The sequence below is a fragment of the Buteo buteo genome, chromosome 25 (genome assembly GCF_964188355.1).
Source record: "Buteo buteo chromosome 25, bButBut1.hap1.1, whole genome shotgun sequence".
Lineage (NCBI taxonomy): Eukaryota > Metazoa > Chordata > Aves > Accipitriformes > Accipitridae > Buteo > Buteo buteo.
This window is the reverse complement of record NC_134195.1, coordinates 20242879-20269028: the sequence shown is the minus strand read 5'-3', so window position 1 is coordinate 20269028 and position 26150 is coordinate 20242879. Positions and strand designations below refer to the sequence as shown.

At 39.8% G+C, this 26150-nt stretch overlaps 1 protein-coding gene across 2 annotated transcripts in view; it reads right to left on the bottom strand.

Annotated features, from left to right (window-relative positions):
* GLRA2 (glycine receptor alpha 2) overlaps positions 1 to 26150 on the bottom strand; it is a 132298-nt gene that overhangs the window by 77582 nt on the left and 28566 nt on the right. For both annotated transcript variants that reach the window (XM_075057249.1, XM_075057250.1), the window contains exons 4-7: positions 23356 to 23579; positions 8857 to 8939; positions 7489 to 7626; positions 4571 to 4785 (exon numbers count right to left, since the gene is read on the bottom strand). In XM_075057249.1, coding sequence (XP_074913350.1) covers positions 4571 to 4785; positions 7489 to 7626; positions 8857 to 8939; positions 23356 to 23579 — 660 coding nt within the window. The remainder of the gene's footprint in view (positions 1 to 4570; positions 4786 to 7488; positions 7627 to 8856; positions 8940 to 23355; positions 23580 to 26150) is intronic.

Sequence of the window (26150 nt, the reverse complement as noted above, 5' to 3'; positions counted from 1 at the left end):
TAAGGTTTGGTTTATGTAAGGTTTTAAGAAGAAAGCAATTTGAAAAATACCCAATTACTAGCACAGTAGAGAACTCATTCTTTCAAATGCCTCCTTTAAAAATTCTTTAAAACTTTTGATTCTGTTGGTTCAACAAAAGGGAAGCTGTTTAAAAATAAATAGAATAGCAAGAGAATGGTTATTCAATGCTCTGAAAGAACTGTTTTCTAACACTTCTCAATAATTCTGCACTATTGTACCCTGATATCCTCCCCTTTCCTCCCCCAGCTTATACACAGCTGGGACCATAAAATATGTAAAGGCATATTCTATGTCTCTGTGTCCCTTATGATGCCCAGAAGTTCCTTAGCCCGTATTTTGATGAATACATACTGCCATTTTTGTGCCGTGGGTCTGATACTTCCAGAAGGTGTTGTTTCTAAGCATGTGCTAAGTATTGCATGGATGTACGGTAGGTTACATCAGATTCCTGATTTGCGTGCCGTAGAGTTTCTCTGCGTAGATGAAGTCCAGCAAACCCTAGGTGCAAGGGAGCTCCCTGGCTCATGCACAGGACTCGCATAGAAAGCTCAGGGTTTCATGAGGGTTTCATTGTGGATGTGTGGTCATGCTGATCACCCAGCTGGCAACCAGGATTTCTGCTCAGCTGGCCGATCGGCAAGAGCTACTGGAGTAGCTGGGTGCACAAACATATATCTATCTAGCCAAAGTTTCTAAGTGGAAAATGATGACACGACCAGAGGAATCCGGACATAGAGTGTCAGATGTGGGTAAGACTTACATACATGAAGATGTGGGAAAGGGAACTGATCATGGCAAACCTGCCATTTTAGATCACCATTCCTGGGCATACCAGCAATGGATTAGCCAAACTGGAGGGAGACTATTAAACCCCAGCTTTCTGGGTGAGTTCCTTACCACCCCCTAACACAGCCAGTAAGGGTAACTGGTTACAGGACCCCTCACTAGTCTTCTGTAACAAACACAAAATAATTTCATCACTATAAAAGAGGTTGACACCATGGTGAATATTTCTCTGCAGATATTCCCTATACAGAAAATCATTATTTCATGTCCATGAAGGAAGCAGGACATGGTATTGCTCAGCTTATGCTAAAACTGTAGAGGAATAGAACCTTTCTGCTTTCTGAAACAGGCACTGCAGGTCTCCCTTCCTGGAACAGTAGCTTTGTTGGGATGTAAACTCTCTCATGGTTTATTCTTACGTTTTGTAACAAAGAAATCTAATTTGTAGAAGAATAAGGCGAAAAAAATGCACAGTGATTTCTTTATTACTATGTTGCTGATATTGTAATTTGACCCTGTATTCTTAGCCTGAATTTCAAAATACTTCAAAGATAATAATTCCACAGAAATACTACAACATTTACTAAAGAAATATAATTATATTTCATTTGGAAGAGTCTTTCTAGATGTTTCTCTTATGTGCAGCAAACATGAGCCTCAGCTGGAATTAATTTTTCTTTTATTTTCTTTTCTTTTCAGCAGTCTCAATGTTATGTTTAATTTTCAACAACCGAATGCCTAATGTCTGTGTTGCTGTGACCTACCATTATGAAATCTGTGTATCAAAATGAATATTAGTTATTAATATGGAAAAAAGCTATTTTAAGCAAACAGAACTCTGTCATGTAATCTTATACCAGGGTTGAGAACAATGTGTAGGTAATTACTTCTAAACAGTAACACTTTCATCATTTAGATAGTAACTTGGAAACAGACAAAAAACCTAACCAGGAACTGGCTCTTTGCCAAACTCTTCTTTGCCTTTTTTAGGTAAAGGAATTACTCCCTTTACATTTGGTGAATTTTGATGCTTTGTTGTTTTTCATGGTAAAGCTCTACTAAAATAGAGAAGAATGAGAAGAAACTCGGCATGAGACAGTGGGTAAATTAAAGGTAAATTTAAGTTGTATAAATGTGTGTTAATAAGAATAGGACAGAAAGAAGGATGGGGAAAAAAATGTAACTCTTGTATTCAAATCTAGGCTGCTTTCACAAAGGAGAGTTGCATCTTTTTTTCAGTACTCTTGCAAAAATAACCCTCCTGTCATGTCTTATTCTGTTAGATATTCATGCTTGGAGCAATTTTTAAATGGATGTTTTATTGACAGCCTAAATTCCTGTGTCTTGGCAATATGTAGACAGAACTTAAAAAAAACATTACTTTTAAAGAGCTATTTTGGGACTTCAGATTTAACACTGATTTGATTCAATTCTTTTCATATTTTTATTTCTAAATGCATTTCAGCTGGACAGATTTTATTAAGAGATACAATTTTGGTATTAAGTTACAGATGAGTTTTTAAAATAGCTAGGTGCCAGCAACAGCAAGAAAAGCTTGCTTCTTTGTGTAAGGAATCAGATATTGGTGATATGAGACCTCTATGGTGATATATGGCTATACAGCTACATGTGCACACAAAGCCTGTTTTGAAGCACTTTTGTTTTCATCAGTCCTGTGTTTCTTCAGGCACTTGAGTCATCCGAGGTGGGAGTCAGCTGGCAGGTGTGCTAGGATTTACTTAGAACCACATTTTTAAGTCAACTGGCACACCTTCAAAAGCCCCCATGAGGATTAACTCACATATATAGAGACCAAAGCTGTAAAGTACAGGTCAGCTGAATTACACCGTGAAATTGCAACAACCAGGTGTAGTCTGACTGAAATAAGTGTGCTGGGCTCTCTGGTGAGGTACTTTTCCTTAGTACCTATCTTCTGGCAAACAAACATAGCAGAAAAGAAGATGGAGTAGGGTCAGAGCATCACCATTCTCTGGCAGCTGCTGAGATAAATGTATTTAATCCTGATGCTGGAGAAGAACCTCTCCGATAATCAAATAGCCACAGCCAACATATTCTGGATCTTCCCATTTCTTCCACTCAGCAGAAGCCCAGAAAATTACGCAGCAAATACTTTTCTACTCAAACAAGGTAGAATACAAAAGGGAGAAACATTTTAGCTGGATCAAAGGTGTATGACGAAAAGTCTTTCTAAAGCATTAGCATTTGGGGCATGCTAACACTGCAGAGCTTCTTGGCAGGGTATGTGTGCCCAGTTGGAAATGTGGGTGGAAATCTCCACTACAGTGATTGTACCGTCTCTAAATCTCAGACCAGTTAATTTGGAAGAAATTGGAATATATCACATGGAGTTGTGTTGTACCATCTAGACACAGCCTTCAGTGACTCCAAACTTGCTATCTACAGACCCTGTACTCTCCTTGCCAAGATTATCTCTTCGTTGACTTTCTTTTCAGAGTGTTCAATTGGTAATATTGACTGAATTGTCTAACCAAATGTTTAAGAAATTATCCATTTGAAATTTTGAGTTAACATATGAAAGGCTTTCAGTTTGCATGGAAAATTATACATATCTCCAAGTGAACAAGTGAAGCTGAACCAACTGTTGTAGTCACCAGATTTTTAAGTGATACTTTCTCATCCCAACACAAGAGTAACGCAATCTGTGCAGTTTTTGAAGTTGCCCTATCTATACTCCACTTGAACAAATTACAGCATTTGGAATGAGACTAAATGTGATACTGAGGGTAAAGAAGAACAAAATACAACATGCTTTATGGAATGGATCGTGATCTATACAAACACTCAGAATTTGTGCTTTTCATTGCTGCTATGATCCCGATCCTTGTGATGCTGGATTGCTGTAAAGAGGACTCTTCAGGGAATATATCTCGTGACTCCTTAGACTATTGTAAACTGACATACCTCTGAGCTCTCTTCCAGAAAATTGTACAAAACCTGAGCATGCACATGAAATTCTTCTGGGAATGCTATCAGCATTCAGGCTGTGTCTATGCTGAAAAGAGCTGCCAGCCTGACTAAACTAAAGAATTCAGTCTGTAATCTGTAAGCCCATCTACAGCATCTGGCCTGGATTTAAAAGACCACAAAATTTGAATAAGAGGATATTTTTGTGCATAGACAGGATGAATGTCTGCAGACAACACTTGAATGACAACATGGACAGATTTCACCATGAAGCAAAGACATCAGCAGTTCCTCACTGAAAAGATCCTCCAGAGAAAACTTCTAGGTGCATACGTGTTGCATATACGTATTTTACACCTAAATATATATATTTATGTATATTTACATATCCATTGGACTAATTGCCATATCTAGAAACGTGAAGATATTTGAGACTCTAACAGTCCAGAAAAGACCAGACAGAGTTTTTAAAGTCCCCAGTCAGACAGAATGTCCAATTTTCATGAAAGTGCTCTCAGAAATCCAGTCAGGTACCTACATAACTCAGAAAATCTGGCTTCTAGATGCTGAAAACTAAGTGTCAAAACTAGTAGAAACTCATTAAAAATCCATACAGTAAAACCCTCCAGCCATGCCACAAACCAGCAGAAACCTGCCTTAAACCAAATGCAAGGGTATTGCAACAGTTTAACATCACACTGTTACCGCTCTCATGTATCCTTATCAGATGCATGTTTATACAGATCTTTCAGAAACTTCAAAAAGTAATACAAATATTTCTTAATAACAAATCGGTGGCACAAAATTATTTCCTTACTTTTGGGAGGGAAGCTCTTGATCCTGAGCTTTGCGTGGTCATTGTCAAAACTGTAGTGATACCCAGTGCGACTCTAGCTGGAGCAGCATCCATGTTGATCCAGAAAGAAACCCAGGACAAAATGACAATCAGCAGGCTAGGAATGTACATCTGGATTAAATAGTATCCCATCTGACGCTCCAAATGAAACTTGACTTCAATGCATGTAAACTTTCCTAGAACACGAAATTACTTTCATAAATGCTTTTTGCACATTTTTATCTTGTTTTCTGAACATAAGTTAGATGTGTGGCCTGTTTCCTAACCTAACACTATAAGCAGGTCCTGATACACAAATGCAAGTCAACCATTTGTTGCACGCTTGCTTGGGGGATGCATGGGACCCCTGAAGCAGACCGTGCCCAGTTCTTCACATGAACTGAGAAAGCAAATATTAGCACAGTTGTTTGAGCTCCAGAAAATATAACACAATGTTTCTTCTCTCAAATTTTAATGAGATTTTACCTTAGTCAAATATAATGTTTAGTATTAAAAGGGGACAGGATTTTGCTCTCTTAATGACATGAGATTAAGCAAACGTACTTAAACAGCCAAATTGTAAACTAATAGTCTTACAGTCCTATGGTAGATCACTCCCCTTCTCATTCTGGTCATGTCATTTGCCTGTGTCTGTGGATTACATCTCACAGCAGAATCAACTCAAAGCCTACTTTGAATTTTGCCAAAAGTCTAACTCCAGGAAACCCACAACAATCTCTTGTGGAAGGTAAGTGATTTTTCAAACAGAGAGCTGCTCCACAGGGGTAGGGAAGGACAGAAGTTTAGGATTGCCTGACAGTGGAGCTAGTGGTGCAGCAGGGGATGCAGAGTCCTATTTTTGCAACAGCTCATCAGCTACTAATCCAGTCATTCTGTGCTGCTCTCCAAATTACTGTAGTTTAGGTACCATGAAGGCTCTCACTCAAGGCAGACTAACCCAAGTACAAGAAGTCTGTCGTTCCTGGAGTGTCATGCTAATGATTTCAAAGGATCTCTTTTGTGTTGGTTCGTCAAACGCATGAGGATGCATTGTTCCTCTTTCATCCTTTCAGGGGAAATGCGATTTTTTGCTCCTTTTTGTGATGTACTCACATTTTTCTCCTAGTCTAGAAAGCTGAACAGCAGAGTGCGAGAGTTGGCACAAAGGACAATGCAGAGGCTGTTTGACAAAGAGAGGAGGGGAGAAGAACCGAATAATATCTTTTGGCAGGACTGGACCTGTGACCTTAAAGGCAGACTCTGAGACCTGGATATTGACTGATCCTGACCAGTCTGCCCATACAGAAGGGGACTTGAAAGGGGTGGAGTGGCCATGTGTGGCAGCAGCGGCGTGAGAGTAGTCCAGCGTGTTGAATGCTCTCCAGATTCCTGCGGCACAACCTGGTTGGTGTGGGTAGGAGAAGGCTGATTATTACAGCTTTTATCCATATTTTAATTTCACACCAAACCTAAAGGAGCATACTACAGAGAAGACAGTAATGTGGGTGCCTGCAGACAAAGTTTTCTTTTGCTTGAATATTGCTTTTCAGTTCCCCTTGCCAGGCTACACACTTTTAACTTTCGGTAACTACACATTTATTTTATTTAACTACACGTAATGGGAGCTACTAACTGGCATTTTTATCCTTTGTGGGCAATCTTCCTGGGTGTACAAGGAAGTTATTGCCCATGCTCTTCCTCCTCTCTTACTTTCGGAGTTTGACCCTGCAAAGTGGTTATCTGACAGTAATTAGAAAAGCAGATGAACTCAGTTATTCAGACTTTGAGTCATGTGGTGAGAAATAGCTAAACTTTGTATCAGCTAAATTACAAAGGATAAGTTCTGTCTACTGGAATTTACTGTCAATTATCCCCTTTAAGTGTGAGAAAAGATGAGAAGTCACAGCAGTCCCCTTTTCCACAGGTTTTGGACTGTGGAATCACAAAGTTTTCCTTCCTTGGCATTTTGGGCCCCAAAATGAGAAGGTGCATTTATAAAAATTAAAAACAATAATTTTCTTTTCATAAGAAATTAATGTGACTTTATTTTTGGCAGAGGCAGAACCTCTCACGTTGTGTTATTTCACAGACTGAAACAAATGTATTTGATGCAACCAGATTGGCTCTTACGCTGAAATGATGAAAAAGCTATTTTAGATGAGAGGGATTATACCTAATCCCAGCAAACACCCAGCAAACTGTTCTCTAAATGCTGTACCTATTAAATAAAACTTAAAGCAGCTAAATCAAAATTTTAAGAGTTCTCTCTGCTCTGTAAAGCTACAGATAGAAAACACAGGATTTGAAACTTTACAATAGCAAATACAAGAAAAAACATTAGAATATTAAACAAACATTTGATTTCCCAACATTTCATGTCTGTCCACTATTCATATCAGCAATTAAAGCATTGTCTTTTCAAATACTACATCCCATAAATTAGACCACACATAAAAGCTAGTGAAAATCTTACATTTTTCCTCATTGGAAGTTTGATATGCTGGAGAAATAAATCAAGCTCAGAAAATCAGTATTTTAAAAGTGATGAATCAATATTTAAGAAAAGATACAGTTTGTTAAAAAAGTTTCATTTTAAGGAAATTAAAACAACTAGATTTTTTTAATCAGTTTTTTTAGATTTTAAATTCCTTAATGATTTTAAGAATATTAGAATATGTATATTAGAATATCTTTAATGAAATTAAGTGAAATTTTGAAATCTTTCAAGCAAACAAAAATAAAAGGGAGAAAATTTCATTTTTTTCAGATTTAAAAATAAGTGTGGCTGAATGAAATTTTAATTTCAAAAAGTTTTTTTCATTTTAACCATCTTTTCCCTTTACAAATTGACAACAGACACCATTAGAGCAATTAATAGTAAAAAATAGAGTGATGCTCACCAGTGTTGTAATGTTTTGTGCAATAACCAAGTTCTTTATCTTCTTTCAAAATAAACTGTGGCAAGGTTAAACCCTCTGCAACTTGCACAGGTCCATCACTTAGCCACTCAAATATCAGATCATTCATAGTGTAGCCAACTGCAATAAAGAAATCAGAGTTTGTTAGATGGTAGCTGGCTGGAAAACATCGAAAGCAAATATTATGTCTGAGAAGCATGTCTTTTATTGCAATACATGTTATCTCAGTTATATTTTTAAACTGTCTGATTAACAACAGCACTATTGCTGTTAGTTACCAGTCACTGCACTATTGCTGTATTAAGAGCAACAAGTAACACCGTTATGTTCTGAAATACTGCCCTGGTATGCCACTAAAAAATAATTTTGATGGCTGATCAAAGATACTGTTTACAACTGAAATGACATTTCTCTGTGTCTACGTATCAGCCTGCATTTTGCTTTATTTTCGTCATTCTTTGATGATAGAGTTGGCGTGCACCAACAAAACAAGGATTTCTAGACTGCAGAATGCTGGGCCCTTACCAAAAGAAAACGGCGGCTTTTATAAGCCTGTGAACCTATGCTGAGAGGTGTGGAGGAGAAAGAGAGGTTTTGACTCACTGAATTGTCTTTTTGACTGCAATGGCTACATCTTTATGGGTAAATGAAATAAGCTACGGCCATTCTCTGGGCACAAAGGCAAGTGGTAACCTGCAGCTCATACGCATACAGCTAAACCCATTCTCCCCTCCCCACAAAAAACCCAAGGTGGCCTGGTACCTACTGACTATTGGGAATGATCGCTGGCACATGTTATTTTCTGAGCCACTCCTGGTTTTGTCTGCTTGTTAGCTGGTACAGGTCATAACGGTGCCACGGTGTGTGGTACGGATGGGTATGTGCTGGAACCCAAGTCCATGCCTTGGCCGTGTTTAGTTTACCAGCATAAGTATGCTAATAGGACCTCTGCTTCATCAGGTACGTTGCTTCCATTTTTCAAAAGACCATAGTATGTCTCAATCAGACATAGCTAATCCCAGGCTGTGCACTAATTGCCCTTACTTTCCTGAGATTTAATAATTTCTCCTGCCTAGCATCTCTGTGGTTATCTCTGGAAGTGATGCAGCCCTGCTGGGTGAGGTGATGTGCCCCAGGAGGGGGAAAGGGAAGGGAGCAGGAGCAGCACAGAGATAGGGCACCTGCACAGTACAGCGATGGACAGTTAAAGCACTGTTCCTCCATGATTTTCCCTTACAAAATAGGAATATTCAGTCTCACCACATAAATACGACAATGTAGATACTATCTAACCACTGAATGTTATAGTAAAATCTTGTTCTTTGATAGATAAAGCAATTGGATACTCACAGCTCTCTAGCTGCATTGTACATGTTTGTACATCCATAGGAAAATTCTTCAAGTCCATGGGACAGGATAAGGTTAAAGTAAGCCTAAAATTGGGGGGGGAGTGGAACAAAAAAAAGAAGCTATTGTTAGAAATCTACAGGTTTTATCCAAAGCCCCATATTTAGAGTTCAAAGGATCAAGAGCAAATCTTAATACCTCAGAGGTTGGGCTCACTCTCACCTCTGAGCTTTTAAGGACATCTCAGCCTGTAAGCAAACCGAGTGCTTGCTGGATGCATTGGCTGAGCAGAACAGAGACAGAGAAGACAACATCAGGATAGCAAGAAATGCTCTCCACTAATGTACCAATGAATGTTTTATGTATAATACTGAACCCAATAATGCAAAAGCTGAAATGACTGATCATGGGACACACATTTTTAAGCTTTGTTTTGGAAAAGCAAAGGAAGGAAGCAACCACGGGTTTTTTTCAAAAGAGAGTGCTTTTGTTGTGTATGAGGCCCATTTCCAACCCTTCATTCTTACTGCTTAGCCATTTAAAGAAAGAAAAAAACATCATACAGTAAAAGCTAGAATCACACAGCATTAAAAGATAAAGAGTGCGGATAGAAGAAAGTAAGCCTAAAGGAATATTATCATACAAACTAAATTCCTCTTTTAATTTTTCAGTTGTTATTGTCCCAGATAAAGCATAATTTTACTTGGATGGGAATTTTCTTAATGTTTCTTTCTCTCTCTTTTTTTTTTTAGTTCATTTTACTTTTTCCACATTTGATTGAAATCTGTTTCAAGACTTCTCCTCTGCTTTATTTCTTTTCTTTTTTTTTGTGTGGGGAGAAGAAACCATTTTTAACAAACTGAGATACCAGGATGACATAATTGCAAAAAAACTAGCTGCTTTGAAAAACAGAAGAGTTGTTAAAATTTTGGTTTAAATCATATAAAAAGAGTACATTTCTATTTCAGATTACCTTCAGCACAAAAACCATTTTGGCACAAAGAAAGCAAATAAATAAAAACCTCTGCGCCCATTTACCATCAAGGACGAGAACTAGATTGTCTGACTTTCAGGTACACTGAAACATTAACACAGTACAAAGAGAATAATTTTTTTAATTATGTCAGTGAACCCACGGGCCAGCTACTAACCTTGAAAGTGTGTTGTCTCACAGACAAATGTGATCTCTATGGAGAAATAACTCACTAAGTTCTGTCTCCCTTAGTGATTTTGTGCTTCTTACCACATACAGCTGATTCAAGTTCTTTCAGTCTATTTCTTCACTACGTGAATTTTTGGGGATGGCCTGACTGGGCCTTCTATCCCTACTGCCCTGCCATCAAATCACTATGGTGGGAAGATGATAGTTAGGTAACTGAGATCAAAATGGTCTCAGCCTGATCAAAAATCATATTCAACATCACTGCTTTTGCCTACCCTGGCCTATCTAGAGAAAGTCACATTATTTTCCTCTTGACACAGTCTTCAGTGTACAAGATGATAATATCAGGAAATTAGAGATCGGTTGTCTGTGGCAGTGAAGTGCACTGAGATGAAGAAAAGCCCCCAGCAGTCCTCTCAACACCACCATAGAAAATAAACTCCCATTTAACCTTTGGGAGCAAATAGCATAAGCATTAAAAAAAATTTGTCATCTAGAGAAAAAAGTGTATCTAGTAGACATATAAATGTCATTGAAAATCTGCCCTTTACTCATTTAAATATTTGAAGTGTGCTGCAAATGTTAACTAGTCTTATTTTTACTAGGTAATTTCCTGCATTAAAGATAGAGCTAATTAAATTGCTAATCCCCAGTATTAACGAAAGACTGCTTCTACCTTTTTTTCTGAAATGTTGCTATATCAAACTCTCTTCCTTCTTTTTAGTCACCTTCTAAATATGGCTTAGATGTTTTAAGTTCATCTCAAACATGCCTTTACGCAAATGCAGCCTTCCTAAACATGTCAGTTATTTGTATTCATTGAAGTAGGCATAGCCTATCCACCCCTCAGATTTTACTGACTGTCAGGTGTGCGCTGCACACTGACTTTGTTTCCCTCCCCCTTCATCCCTTTCTACTCCCCGAAAGCCTCAAAGAATTTGGGGGTTTGATTACATACATGGGCAGGGGTTCTCTTTGTTAAGTCTAATATCAAACCCATGAGAAAGCAAATACATCCAGTTACAGCTTTCAAGCCTCACGGGGAAAAATTTATCTATCTCCACTGATACTAGGTAGATACACCAATTATTTTTTTTCTGGAGGTAACCTGACAAAATGCTCATTATGTAGGTTCACACAAAGGTTGACATCTCTTCTTTCTCTTCTTAACCAATGGTGTCTTTCAGGAAGACTAAATTATTCTCTCCTCACCCTGACAAATGGAAAATAGTTTCTATTCACTGTATTGATGCGGCTAGCTCCAGGGATCATGCCCTTATAGCTTTACCTCTACTTGTTGTTCATCTCAGCAGAGAAGCCATTCATAGTTAACATCTTTGCCTCTGTAATCCCTTTTACTAGGAGTAATGCAAGTGTTGAACCCAATGCTTATTGCCTGGTATCGTCAACAGATCCACTGATTTTCAACAAGGTTACTACATGCTAAACGTTCAGCTGCTGGAGTCTGAAGTAGCTCCACTGAAGTCCATAGTGGTGGGTCAATTTATAGCAGTTGACTCTTTTTCAGTAAAAATATGATCCTACAAGTGTTTCCACACCCAGGTGCCATGTCACTACTTGTATATTTACATTAATAAGGAAACAAGATCAGAAATGGAAAGTGTTAGGCAGATACAGCTACTCACTTTGCCTATAACAGTGTCATTGACAGAAAATGGTTTGGAAAAATCAATGTCTCATACTTGGCAAATTCAAGAAGGGCCCCTGGAGATTTGGTGCGAAGTGCAAGTTTAACTGGCAATTACACTGATGAATACTTTAGTCATTAATAAAACAGAATAAACTGCTACAGAACAACTATTTTATTTTTCAGGCACCCTGCCACCAAGGCATTTGAAGTGCATAAACAACAGACTTGGTGGCGTAGCACCATAGAACACGGACGGGAAGTGTTTTATGAACAATCTGTAGGGCTGAAAGAAGCAGCAGCTGCCCAAGGACTTGATTTTGCCTTCAGTTACCTGAGCACCCTTTACTGCCTGTCAGCCAGTAAGCCAGTAAGCGAGCCAGCTGTTACCAGCAGGCTCAGGTCGCACAGCTCGCTCAGGAAGAGCTCTGGCATTGGGCACATTATATTTTCCAGCTGAGCAGACAGGGCTCATGAGGGAGCGGGAGAGAGTCACGTCTCCAGCACCCCAGCACTTGAGGCACAGCGCCAGGGCCAGCCAGGCGCCCCAGAGAAGAGGCAACGTTGCTCACTTCTTTCCCTCCCTGCTCCCTCAGCCATCCCGCAGTCACGGAAGAATTAAGCCCTGCAATAGTGTAAATAGAGTATGAACAGACCAAGATGCAGGATGAGAACCAGAAAACAAAGAACGAACAATTAGCCAACACTGTGACAAAAATAATAAAAAATAAATCGATAACATTACTTAGCAACACTGTGGCAGAGGCAGGGTTGTAACCCAAGTACTCCAGGGCAGCATTGCCTGTCTTCAGCTTCAGACCCTCTTCCTGAGGATTCCCTCACACACTAACTAGGTAAGTCCTTCTGAGCAGCATCTGCTGATACTTTAAATGCCTTCAAAGTGCAGCGGGCACTGCTGGGATTTCTTCACTCAGCATTTCATTCAAACCCACCCTCTTTCATCCCCTGGTTTCACCAGAATGCCCGGACAAATCATTCAGACTTGGGCTGTGGGCCTGTCTCTCTTCCCACCCCAGCTCAATATCATTCATTTCTGGTCACCCCAGAAACCCCCTTACAGCATCATTCAGAGGTCTGTATTTCCCACTTCTGCAGGCAGGAAGGCAAAAGTCCTGCAGGCTCTGGTCTCCTTTGTCACAGAAGCCAGAATAAGGCATCCCGTGGGAAGAAATAAATAGCCTGACAACATGTTATTAATGAGAAACCCTCATGCTGGTGATCTTTAACACATGAACACGTTGTTTTGCAACATCAGTGTTTTCTCCAGGTGGGAGCAGACATGCCCTCAGACAGGCCAGCAGCAGAGCTCAGCACAGGCAGTACCGCTGCCCGAAACGGAGCTGCTGTAGCCGGCCATCGTCCTCCGAGGAAAAGCCAGTGGAGGGGGTGACACACACGTGCAGCTGAGGGAGCTCAGAGGTATTTATGTGCAGTGCAATCAAGTCCTGAGCTCAGCGGTGGGGCTGAGATACCATGCTTCTTATTCATGCTTTGCCCACTCCTGCCCTGGTCCTGTCCTTTCTCTGGCCCTGGACATACATTCCCCACCTTATCCTATGTCTGCTCATCTACACTACATCTCTCCCAGAGCCCAGCCTCTTTCTTTTGCATCCTAGTCTGTCCTCAGACCCTTTCCCCCTCCTTCGCCTGTTGCCCAGTTCCTGCCAAATCCCACACCCATCTCTCTTCAGCCTATTAAGCCTTGAGGCCAATCTGCTCTTTGACACCTAATCCCTAAATCAGCACCATCAGTGGAGGGTAAGGTCCTTTAATACAAAAAAAAAATAATACTCAATAGGAGTTAGATAGTTATAAACAGATTATTCTCAAGATGATCTCCAATCTCATTCATTCTCTTAGGGGTTTTGAATGCTGATGCTCATCACCGTCATACTGCTTCTCTGATAATCTCACAACGCTACAAAAATGCTTCAGAGTACTACACATATAGACGACCTGTGAATGTTCTGCAACACAAAACTGAAGTAAAGAACTGCTAGTATTGTATTAAACCCTCAGAGAATTGGGTTTACACATTATATAATCCAAGATTTTTTTTTATAAATTTAAAAGAATATCTAATTTTAACTGGGATTTGACGTACTGCTTAATCTGCAGCAACCATTAAACTGTATTCTAACCCACTTCTTTACAAGCATCTGTCACTCCTTAGCCTGATGTGTTGCGACTCACCCAAAGCTTCTCTTGATCTCAGGGATAACTCTAACCCTGGAGGAGGACACTGATCCCACAAGAGAAAGGCCCTGTGGATCACAATACAAGGTATCTAACAGTGAAATATCATTTTCATTAATTATCCTGCAAAAGTGGTGGTTTATGAGTGGGCTACAGAACAACAGCCTCCTCATAGAGTTTTTTCTAATGATAAATAACGAGGGTCAGTCCTATCAAGTATAGAAATACTGTTGGGAATTTAAGTAGTCCTGGAAATAAGGGTACAAGTCCCTTCCATCTCCAAAAAAAGCATGATTATCTCCTTGCAAGCATGAAAAACAAAATATGCCTCACCATGAGTGGGCATGGTATCGAAAATAACATTCTGTTTCTATTCTTATCCCTTCATTCTTTCACGCTACATCCATCTGCACCTCAGCTGTTGGGACAGGAGACTTCACAATCTAGGATTTTACGCTACAAATACCAGAACACAAGTAGTACATGTATGGTCACTGCTGACACTGCCTATGTGCCATTTTTATGAAAAACCTTATACCTTGCGCAAAGCCCACAATGTTGAGTTTAGTGAGACGTGGGATTTTTTTTTCAGTATTGCCCATTCTAAAGATTCTATCATAAATTGCAAGATTTCTGGTATTTTTTTTAAAGCTCCAAGCTGACAATAAAGGTAAATATATTTTTAGTGGTACATTTTTCTTTGGAAGATTAAATTCCTGATCCTTACAGCTGCTGAAATAACATTAAAATGTTACCTAAGCACAAGAAGACAAAGTTCCCCATTAAACTAGCAGGGGAGATGGAGTTGCACAGCAACCATGACAGCATCGCATGACACAGGAGCAAATGCCATTCAGGCTTGTGGCACTGAAGCAGGGAGGAGAATCTAAAATCTCCTTATATTCCTCCCAGCCCCCTCTCTTGGGTGATCTGTGCCTGAAAGAAGGGCACACACGCTGTTCATATATCAGAAGGCCAAAAAAAAAAAAAAAATTCCCAGTGACATTCTTCTTTTAAAGGGCTTTTCATTTTGTAGTCCATCTCATTATTTTTTCAGGGACCTGACTCATCATTTTGAATGTCAATTCTGGTAATTTTCACAGTCTACAGGCTTTGTCCTGTTAAATGGAACAGTCAAACTGTCTGCTTTTTCCCTTATTTTTGAGGAGTCCTGGAATTCCTCTCTAATATTTGTCATGTTCTGCAGCTTCATTTCTGTCAGATGGGAATGGGCTGAAGTCGAGCTTAGAGGAGATGTGGAGCCTTCTCTGCTATGGCAAAATGCAAGATGTAGGCTGGAGTTTCACGTACTGCTGTTTATGAGCATGTTCTCGCTCCCTCCAGTGCTTTGCTTTGCTTCATGTACTGCTTAACAACACAGGAGCTGGCACAGAGTGGGGTGCTGGATTTCTCATTACAGGCATCCCACTTCTCATTGTAATGCAATCATTGTCTGTAGATACACAATGCCAGCACATGAGTTGCCAGCAAATGATTTTCCAATTATTGCTCAAGCAAATCTATGAAATTAAATTCAAGTATGATTTCATGTAACAGTTAAATTCTGTAACCACCTGCTTCCTTTCCATGAAGAACAGTATTTCATCTCTCCTTTCTCCTCTGTCATCTTCTATCTTAATTTTCCTGCAGTGTGTGTTTAGTATGGTGTTGCTTTCTCCCTGGCATGATGACATTTCTGTTCTAAGCCATATATTGCAATGCAATTGGCAAAAGACCTTCATTCCTGCGAGCATGTTCCAGGAAAACAGGCTTTTTTGTACCATTTAGAAAGGGCTCCTGCACCTACAACATTTTACACCTAACCTTTAACTGCTCCAGAGCAAGCTCAATGGGTAAGTGGGGTGATTGGTCACTAGCAATCAAGGACAAGCATTGCCAGTACCCGTAAAGAGAGCAGGTACACAGACATGTGTCTTGGCTATGCAACTATCCCATTGGCATAGACATCCAGAAGTAACCACCTGCCAGTATTTTGTGATCCTGTCAGCCAAGAACAACTTTATGTGTACAAATTGGTCTCCAGCAGCATTTCCTACTTCTTTACCTAGAACAAAGTCTTCCTTTTTATTTGAGACACAGGAATATAGGGCTATAGAAGTAACATCTTGGGCCATCGAATCTGGTCATCTGCAATTACACATAGTCATATCATCTAATCCCTTTCAAAAATGATCAAGGTTCATTTAATGATATCTAGTCCCCACCCCATTTCTGTTGGAATATTGTTGTAGGAATTCAAGGTGTATACGGCTGGAAACTTTATAACTGCCACTTTAAGCTTATTTATGACCAGTTCAGAGCCATTTGTTCTCCTGGCAGCATTGTCCTTCAGCCTAAGTAGCTCTTCTGTTGTGTTTGTATCTACCTCACCTCCAGTGCTCTTGTGTGTCAGCTGGAGACGTGCACGGCATTAGAGGAAGAAGTGAGGCAGTACATTTCAGATATAATGCCCATATCCCTACTTTGCTTTAAATGCCTTATGAAGTGAAAAAGCAACTAATTTTGTGTCATTAAAATGTAAATTATTCCTTCCTTAAGCAGAATGATCAATGGGGTTTTGACAATAGCTGCGCTAGTTGCATAACAAAGTACCCGCATTAAGCGTTATTATTTATTTAGCAGGTTTTATTATTTGTTATGCAAAACAAGTACTTTAGATACAACAGAAAAATAAGAGTATTGGAAACCGAGGGGTAGCTCCTCAGTCTGAATTTGTAGACTGAGAGGGAATGAGAAAGAAGGGGGTGGGTGACAGGAGGGCGCACTTAATAGAGTGTTAGGAAACCAACCCAAAGGATGAGAAGTATCTCAGGCTGTTTAATTAAAAGACCCCCAAAAGAAGGGGAGTGGGGGTCGAATGAGAGGCAGGAGTAAGGGCAAGAAGGAAAGAAAAAGGATGGGTGAAAAGTGGGCAGCTAATGATAATCCAAGGACATTGGGTTCAGCCATAATGAGAACTGCTGCTTGTCCCACAAAAGGCTGCAATTTTTTTGCCTCTGAAACCATTGTTATTATTGTAATCATGTCCATGGGAAGACAAATTTGTCAAATTCACTGGCTTCACATAGCACGCAGCCACAATTTGGGAAGTCGCCGTGTCCCAGTAACATTGTGCAGTTTAATAAAGTTTAGTCATTCTAGCACTATTTATATAACGACTACAAGGCTTCTGCCTACGATACATAATAGCTGTGAAACCCCGAACTTCTTTAGATATATGCTCTATTTCAGTTAGCATCTCTGCATTGATTATTCTTCAATGGTTCAGTTTGTTTTAAATGTGCAAAATTTACTTTGATGTATATGAAGACATTTTATGCTTTTGGAAAGTCAGGGCAGTGATCATGGGACAATGCGCAGTTTTGCCAATGGGAGAACTAAATAATTTTCTGTGAAAATGTTCCTATGTTGACTGAGATTAACTTCCAAGGCAAAATCACTACCTTGTCAATATCAGTATTATTCTGATAGGAGCTGAGGTGATAAATGTGATTGTGTGAGGTCAGAGGCAGGGGTTCCTACATAGTAAACAGCCACGTCAATCATGATAACAGTGTCTCTGCTTCCCGCTCTGCTAATCTGTCACATGGAAAGACAATGCTGCTAGTAAAGTCCAAATCCTCTTAAATCCCAACATTAGATTGTAAAATAAAATTGAAGTCATCAAATTAAAGCACAGGATGCACACAGAGCTGTATAACATATCATTTCCTACCACTCTGTTAGGCTAGACTGTGCCGTGCCACGGATGATTTATATGCAACGATCTCATCAGGTGTAAATGGAGCTTCATTATCGTAGAGTTCATAAGGTCTGTACCCCAAAATTGTTTTAGAAAATCCATGCCTGACTTTACTGTAACATGGCAACACATTCTCTAGTAGCCATGCAAAAAATCTAAGAGCTGGTCTTATTTAAAAACAAAATATTTCAGAAGGGTAGCAGACTTTTTGCCCTATGAATAGTCTATTGCAGAGGGACTAGCAATGTTACCTACGTATTTCTTTAATCTGCTTTGTATTTCTTTCCCATAGGGCAAAGAACACAAGTACAGAGGAGGCTACAAAACCCAGAAGTTTCACACAGAAAAGCTGAATTATAAAAGTGCTATAGATTACTTCTGATGATTTATGTGGGGATGTGGCAGTCGTAACTTGTAATATAAACCAAAATGGGGGGGGGGGGGCAGTCAGCTCAGTGCTCTGTCACTTATCACTATGGCCACACTAGGAAGAGTTGATTCTGGAAACACCTGAGTAAGGCAGCTGGCACGGGAGACAGCATTGCAAATAAATGTGCTGTTTTCACAGATCCTTCTCTTCAGTTGCATAAGCAGGCGAGGGCTTTTGGATGTGCCAACTCATCCTGTCAGCTACTTGTTGCCGAATGGAGGGGCTAGGAATCACCTCCAAACAGCTGCACAAATAGAGAGCAATCTAATAGCTTGAATTTTCTCTGTTTTGTGGTGCCCTAACAGCACAGTGCTGCTCTCTAGTAGACACTCTACCTTTGTCCATAATAACATTTAACAATTAAATCTAGGTCAAGAGTTGAAATCACAAAGAACTAATTGTCTATGTAACCGTAACATTTCTTGCACTGTGAAGATAAACAAAGACAGAAAAACAGATATTTTGAAAGACTTGAGGAAATTCTTCCTAGGTATTTCATTGCTCTTTGAACAGGAATAGCAAATAGGGGGGGAGAAATGTAATCTGTGAATTTGCACAAATCTACTCCCTAGAATTCCAAGTGTCTCTCTTGTCAAATTATGCAACACCTTCTAAAATCTTTCCATATTTTAAAAATAGGAAATAATCTGCTTTGTAACTCCTTCTGGCTAAACGCACTGGTACTATGTTTCAGAGCACAGCTCTACAACCTTATCAGGCAATTGGGAGTGTTTTCTGGAGCAGCAGGTGAAAAAAAGAAGTTACAGCCCCTTTACCTTCCTTACCAATATATTCTAGCTTCAGTGGCATGGATCAATATTACAGTTGAGTTATATCACCTTCTGCATCAAGCTTATATGGCTGAGATGCACTGAAAATATTAAAAGGCGAGGGAGGCAATTAATGCAGAAAAAAACCCCCAAACCTTAAATAAAACCATTCCACTTTCTATCACTGCTAAAATAAGCTTTTTGGCAGATGCTAATATTCTGAGCTGGCTGGCAGCCTGAAATGAGCTTGTGGGAATCAGGTAGCACAAATGGGTGGCTCAGAGAGAACGCAAAGCCTCCTGTGAGGATATTTGACATTTTCCTGATGTCCCAGATGTCTGCAATGGGCCAGAGAAGATACGATCCTTGCCCCCAGAACACGAAATCAGTGCAGCAGTGTATACAATGAAAAATACAGGTGTCATACAGAATGTGAGTGCCAGGAACCAGATTCTCAGTAGCATCACACAGCACTGCCACTCTTCCCAAGTGTGTAACCCCCTATAAAATCCAATCCATGCAGAGATCATTCAAGGATTGGGAGCGGATGAGTCACAGACATCTAGGGGGTGACATTATGTAGGTTCTGATTTTAAGCCTCATTGTTGTTTCAGCATACAAAATACACACAGTCTAGGCTAATTTTGTCGAACACTGCTATAACAAACCCCTCTTGTTGACTGCTCTCTGCAGAGGGCTTTAAAGTAAGTTATAGCTATTTAACTGTTTTGCAGTTGAAAGTGCAACTGAGACTGATCTTGACTAAAGTGTAGTTGTTTGCTGAATATAACTTTGCTGTAACTGCTGACTTCTCAAAATACATGCACCTCTAAGAGCTGTTGTTACCTCTGTAGTGGCAATAGCGTATATTTGAGGTATTGAGTCACGCTGTATTCCCTCCACAAGGTTCTAGTTCTCCCTGCAGTACCCAAAGGTTTAGACCTGTTACCCAAATATAGAGCCTCAGGCTCTATATAGCATATATAGCATGCTATCTGAGATCAAAACAAATACCAAGGTAGTCATGTGAGCATGCAGCAAATATCTAAAAATAGGTTTGGACTCCTAAACTTACATGATTCATAGGTGGCTATGTCAACCATCAACAATTCTGGCTTTATTCTCTATAACAACTCCCAGAGAATTAAATATAGATCTAGGAGTCTGCAAGCACGAGCTTCGTAACTAATTATTATAAGCTAAACTATGATGAAAATCTATGCCATGCCTACCATCACCAGTAAATGCAGGATGTCTTATCCTCACTGAGAGAAGGACAAAGAGCCTCATGCTTACCGCAGGGTGAGATAAAGCCCAGAGCCAAGCACTGCTGTGGAAGTAACACACAGGCCAGACCCTCACGGACCCTTCCATGACTTATCTGAGCACCCATATGCTACACCAAGTGTCTTGTTTTAGTAAAATATGTACCATGAGATCTAGTTCCAAGTGACCTTCCAAATTCTTTTCAGAAAGGGCAGGACTGCCCTCTGAGAGCATTTAACAGCATGTTTTGGGTTTGTGTGGCGAGGTGTTTTTGGCAGCAGGGTAGGGTCGGCAGGGCCGGCTCCTGTGAGAAGCTGCTGGAAGCTCCCCCGGCTCCAAGCCGGACCCGCCTCTGGCCCAGGCCGAGCCCCTCAGGGACAGTGGAAACACCGGTGGGAGAGCAGATTTCAGAGGGGAAACCTGCAGGGAGTGGGGGATTGGAACGGGAGAGGAACCCCTCTGTGGGTACCGAGGTCAGGGAGGAAGGCAGGAGGGGATGCCCCCGCAGCCCGCGGTGAGGCGGCAGGCTGTCCCCCCCAGCCATGGAGGGGAGCGGAGGCCCCCCAAGATGGCCGCCGCTCCGGGGAGCGGGCTGGGACTGAAGGACTGCAGCCCGGGGAAAGGACCCATGCCAGGGAATTTTGTGAGTAACTGCAGCCCGGAGAAGAGACCCACATTGGAGAAGTTGTTGGAGGACTGTCTCCCGCAGGAGACACCCCATGGTGGAGCAGGGGCCGAGTGCGGAGTCCTCCTCCCCTGAGGAGGAAGGAGCGGCAGAGACCAGGGGTGAGGAACCGACCCCAGCCCCTGTTCCCCTGCAGCGCCGGGGGGAGGAGGGAGAGAGAACCGGGAGTGGGGCTGAGGTGGGCAGGAGGGAGGGATGGGGGGAAGGCGTTCTCAGGTTGGATTTGACTTCCTAGTATCCTTGTTTTGATCCGATTGGCAGTAAATGAAATGGATTTAATTCCTTCCCCAAGTTAAGCCTGTCTTTTGCCCGTGCCCATAAGTGGGGAGTGATCCCTCCCTGTCCTTGTCTCGACCCACGAGCGTTTCTTTATATTTTCTTCTCATCCCACCGGGGCCTGGGGAGAGGAGTGAGCGAGCGGCTGCGTGGTGCTTTGTCACCGGCTGGGCTGAAACCATGACACAGCATAAGCCAGTTGTGCTTCTTGCGTAGCATATTTCCATGTTTTCAGTGCAGTATGTAGGGAAGAGGAATACCACTGTAGTATAATACACACATCTTGCTTCGTACCCATTAATTACCAGGAGCAGTTCTAAACTCATTTTATGCAGAGAGTGGTTTATATTTATGTGAGATTAACTTGACCTTGATTTTATTAAATTTGGAAATATGACAAAAAAGCCTACACCGCTACTTCTCAGACATGTTTGTAAAGTGCTTTAAACACTTACAGCACACCGAATGCTAAACGTTAAATAACATCATGTCAAGCAAAGTAGTGGAAATGCAGTAGTGAAAATGGCAGCATTGTAACCTTCTTAATGTAGTGAAACCGATCACCAAAATATTCTTGTTTGTTTCTGCATAACACAACTAAAAGTGACTGGCAACACACAGATGCATCTAGCCCAGTGCCCAAAGAATAAAGACAAGTTTTTCTAATTGCTTCTGTCTTAAAGTTCCTGTAGTCTGGGAAGTTTTATTCACTGAGAAGTACTAAAAAATTATATGCCATGTTAGAGGCACCAGGTAAGTCTCTGTTACTGCTGTGCAATACAAATGAGAAACAATGAGTCTTGCTTAGCACTCCATTGAAATACTGCTTACTCTGCTTCAGATTAATTTGCATTTATGTGTGAAAATTTTAGAAATTTGAAATGACAGCTCAAAATATTACTTTTCCCACATGGACAAATGTCAGGAAAATTATCCATCTGCATTCAGAACAGCACCCAACTGCACTGTTGCCTCCAATAAGATGGTGTCTGATGTCATTTAAACAAACAGATGCATTCATTTCTTTCCCAGGGTGAAACAAGAAATATTTGTAAGTGATAGCATATTTATCACTGTGCTAGTGCTAGTTTCATCCTTGTATCCTATTATTTTTCTCAAACTGTTCAGGTATGCTAGTTTGAAACATTGCTCAATAAACATTTACTTTCCACCCTGCTTAATCCATCCAAATATTACTGGGGTTTTATCAAGGAATTGGCACAAGAATTAAGTAAACAGAGGAAGTGCCACGCTATTATTTATTTATTTAGCATCCTAAAGAACACAGCTGTCCTGAACCTGGATCAATAATAATTCTTTAATGAAAATGCAAGTCACAAACAGAATGCCCAGTCAGAAACAACTGCCTTCTAAACTAAGCTGCCTTACAGATGAGTAAATTCACTAAACAACCTGTTAAACAAATCCTATCGTGTTTACTTTCTACAATGCAAGAAATGCAAAAGCTGAGGAGCGTTCCCAGGAACAAATAAAACACAGTAATTACTTTTTAAAAACAATTGTAAAAGCAATAATACAGTGTTTTGCATCTTTGACTACCTATATTAAGCAATTAACAACGCACAGTAAACTGAATGTCAAACAAACACTGCAGGTTATTTGCTGCTGTTTACGTCTGTATAATGCAATTCTGATTCTCTGCATATGTCTCATTTCATCAGGTCATATCAAATCATGTTTTGTTAGTGTTTATTAATTCAGCCTAAATCCAGTCACATGACACACACTTCAATGCACTTAGTATTAAAAAATGCTTTCCATAATTCCAGGTTTTTTTAAATGTGAATAGATACATCCGATTACCCAGTGACTTGCATGTCAGGTTTATTGCATTTCAAGCATGCTTTTACTTAAGGTATTGAGCAGTCATTTAAAATACTATTCCCCTTTACTTTTAAATTGCAACCCACAAACTACTGAGGAGTTTGATTTCCATTCTTTGTAAGGAGCGGATTGAGCTAACACTAATGGAAATTATTGAGGCGTACCATTAAAGTTTTAGACAGCCTCAAGTTTCCAACAAAACTAACAAGTACTGCTGTGCCACTTACAGACTATTTTGCAAAAAGTAAAAGCTTAGCAAAGGAATACAGGCAAATTTTCCTTCTACCTTGCTATGATTAAGTCTCATTTCAGTTGTACACATGGGACAACAAAAAATTAAGTATGTTCATTATGTTCTGTAAGCATGGTTACATCCAGAAAAACAGGGAGCGAGGGGAAAGAAGGGGAGGAAGAGAAAAAAATAAAGTTAACTGGTTTACCTGATACTGTACAACACTTTTCCAGTTTTAGAAATCCTCAGCAACTTGTTGTCTGTTGTGACATCATGGAAGTTTGCTCCCTTCTCGTTGGCAAAGAATAAATCTGGCTTCCAAATAGAGTCCAACATAGAGGGATCCAAATCCAGGGAATCATCAGGATATTCACTGTAAGCCAGACGTGAGTCGTTCCACTGCTGTCTCAAAAAAATGTTCACTCTGTAGTCCTACAGGAATGCCATGTAAAAAGGTTACTAAGCCACTTGCCAAAACTGGAAGCCTGCTTTAGCTTTCTTTATGCTCTTAGACTTACTACAGTACCAGCATTACAGCAAACATTTATGTTATCCTTTGAACATAAGTTGTCATTTGAAAATAAAGCACTCTAAATGCCGTATTGAACAAAACAAACACAACTGGTACATTTTCCAAATCAGAATTACTTCAGTGATGGAAAAAACATTAACTGCAACCTCCAATATTAAATATAACCCTCTTTCAAATGCTATGGATTAACTCAGGTACTTAGGAAGTCAAAAAGCATTGCAGCTAAATATGCAGAATTTCAACAAAGATTCTGTAAAACTACTAATTTAAATAAATTGCTTCCAATATGTAAATCAATTATTTCTAATGTATTCATGAATAGTTGCTAATTCCAGTAAAGCCAGATTTGTATAGAGGAAATTAAATCAGCACTTCTTATTTACTGTTTGTATCCTTTTTCTGTCTACTGTATGCTTTTCTCTGTATGTTCCTTCATTCACTCCTCCCTCTCTGCATCACACTAAAATTGTTCTAATTGCATTCTTCTGCTCAGTGGTCTGCTAGTCACAACTGGGAAAGACAGCAATTACTTAGAGGTTCATTTAGAACCAATATTAACACTGTGTCAAGAACTGGCTATTAAAGGGGAGTGTGAAAAGAGCTTTTAGGGTTTAAACTCTCTGGAGGGAATGGAAAGATGCTAATGCTTATTCTCCTTATCCTGAATTTCCAAAGTCAGCAAATAAGAGCTTCATCTCTCCCAGCTTTCCCTGCTGTTATAGCATATTTACCTGAAATTACTACATTTAACTTGTTTGTGAACACTCTCTTAGAAATACACCTACTCTTCCTCTAAAAGAAAAATATTTAATAATATTTATATCAATTATATTATCTGAAGGAATATGATATCAAATAATTCTGCCAACTGTACAAACCCCTCACATTTAGGATTTGCTTTATGGTAGCTGCAGTACATTAAAATGGCAGCACTGTGCTTTTGACTTGGAAAGTGTATGGGCTGACCTAGGTTTAGTTAGGCCACTCAACTGCATAGTCTAAAGAACTTGCCATCCTTGAAATGTAAATAAATATTCTCACTCTGATTAGAGTTGCAGAAAGCAGCTTGCCCAATATGCAGACTCTGTGAACGAGCCCCTCCAAGTTTCAGCATTTCCCACCCTTCATTCAGTAGGTTGGTGATGAGTGTGATGCAGCTTTTGAACCCAATGAGATGATGCTTTACCTTCTCACTAGGAACGTGATTTTTCTTGCTTTCTTTATCATTTTCATTTTGTTGTTGGGTAGAATTGAGTCAAAACAGGAATGACTACTAATGGGAGCAAGACAGACCTGAGAGAGGTCTCAAGAATGGCACATTTATTAAAGATACTTACACAGCCTGTATCTGTTTTTCACAAGCCACTAGTACTTTTTATGATGGTGGTGTTTCATACAATTAAAGATCAAAAAGCTACTTGCAGTTCTGAGCTTATAAAATGTCTTCACATCTTGTGAGGTTACACTAATCCTAAGCACACTTTCCCTTGTTTCTTGGTCTTAGAAACTGAGACTGTCTTAAAAGTTTATATGGGACAGTTATAAATCCAAGAAAACACTTGATTTTCATTCTGCAGAAAAGAAGGCAGAAGCTGTCATCAACAACTGCTGATAGAATAAAATTGCTACAACTAGTTGTCCAACTGCCTTTTGTGCAAATTTTTCTTTGAAATAAGATATATAATGAAGTCTATGGAAAGCAGAGGGATTTTTTCCCCCGTGACATAGAATTCACAAATAAGTCAAATCAGTAGATTGTTTAGAAATATCTAAAAATAAATGTGCTTTCATGAACTTCATTAGTTGGTGATTTAGATAACAAAACCCGGTCTGAAAAATCCTGATTCATAGAAGAGCTTGCATATGATCATATATATTATACCAAAAGCATAAATAATACCAATAGGATTACACTATCTTTTTCAATATGTACCTTCATAAATATATCAGAGCCACCACACAGATACACTTAAAAAATGCTTTCTTTCTGCAAGCTTTGTTGTTAGAAGCAAAACAGTACTGAAACCTTTGTTTATGTCCAATAGGCTTTGCATATATATATATATGTATAGATATTTTAATAAGAAATAAAAATGGAAATATAACATGAACATCATGAAACCATTATTACTTTTTTTCCTGTGCTTGTGGTATAAGCAGTTGAGAGGGATGTGTGTTTACACAGACAGACCTAATCACGTGCGGAATTTTGAATATACTTTTCCTGTGCTAACATTGTAACTATCTTCTGAAGAAAAAGTTCTCCTGAGAATGGTATCACAACATGGAGCTCAGGCAGACTACAGTGTGTGTTTTGCAAGTTCCTGAGGGTAGATGTGGGCGGACTGTAGTAATGCACTCCTACACAACCACGAGTACACCTGCTCCGCAAATCCTTTCTGACAGCACCACTGCTCTGAACAAGTAGCGTGGACCGAAGATTCTGTCTCCATTGCAACACCAATGACAGC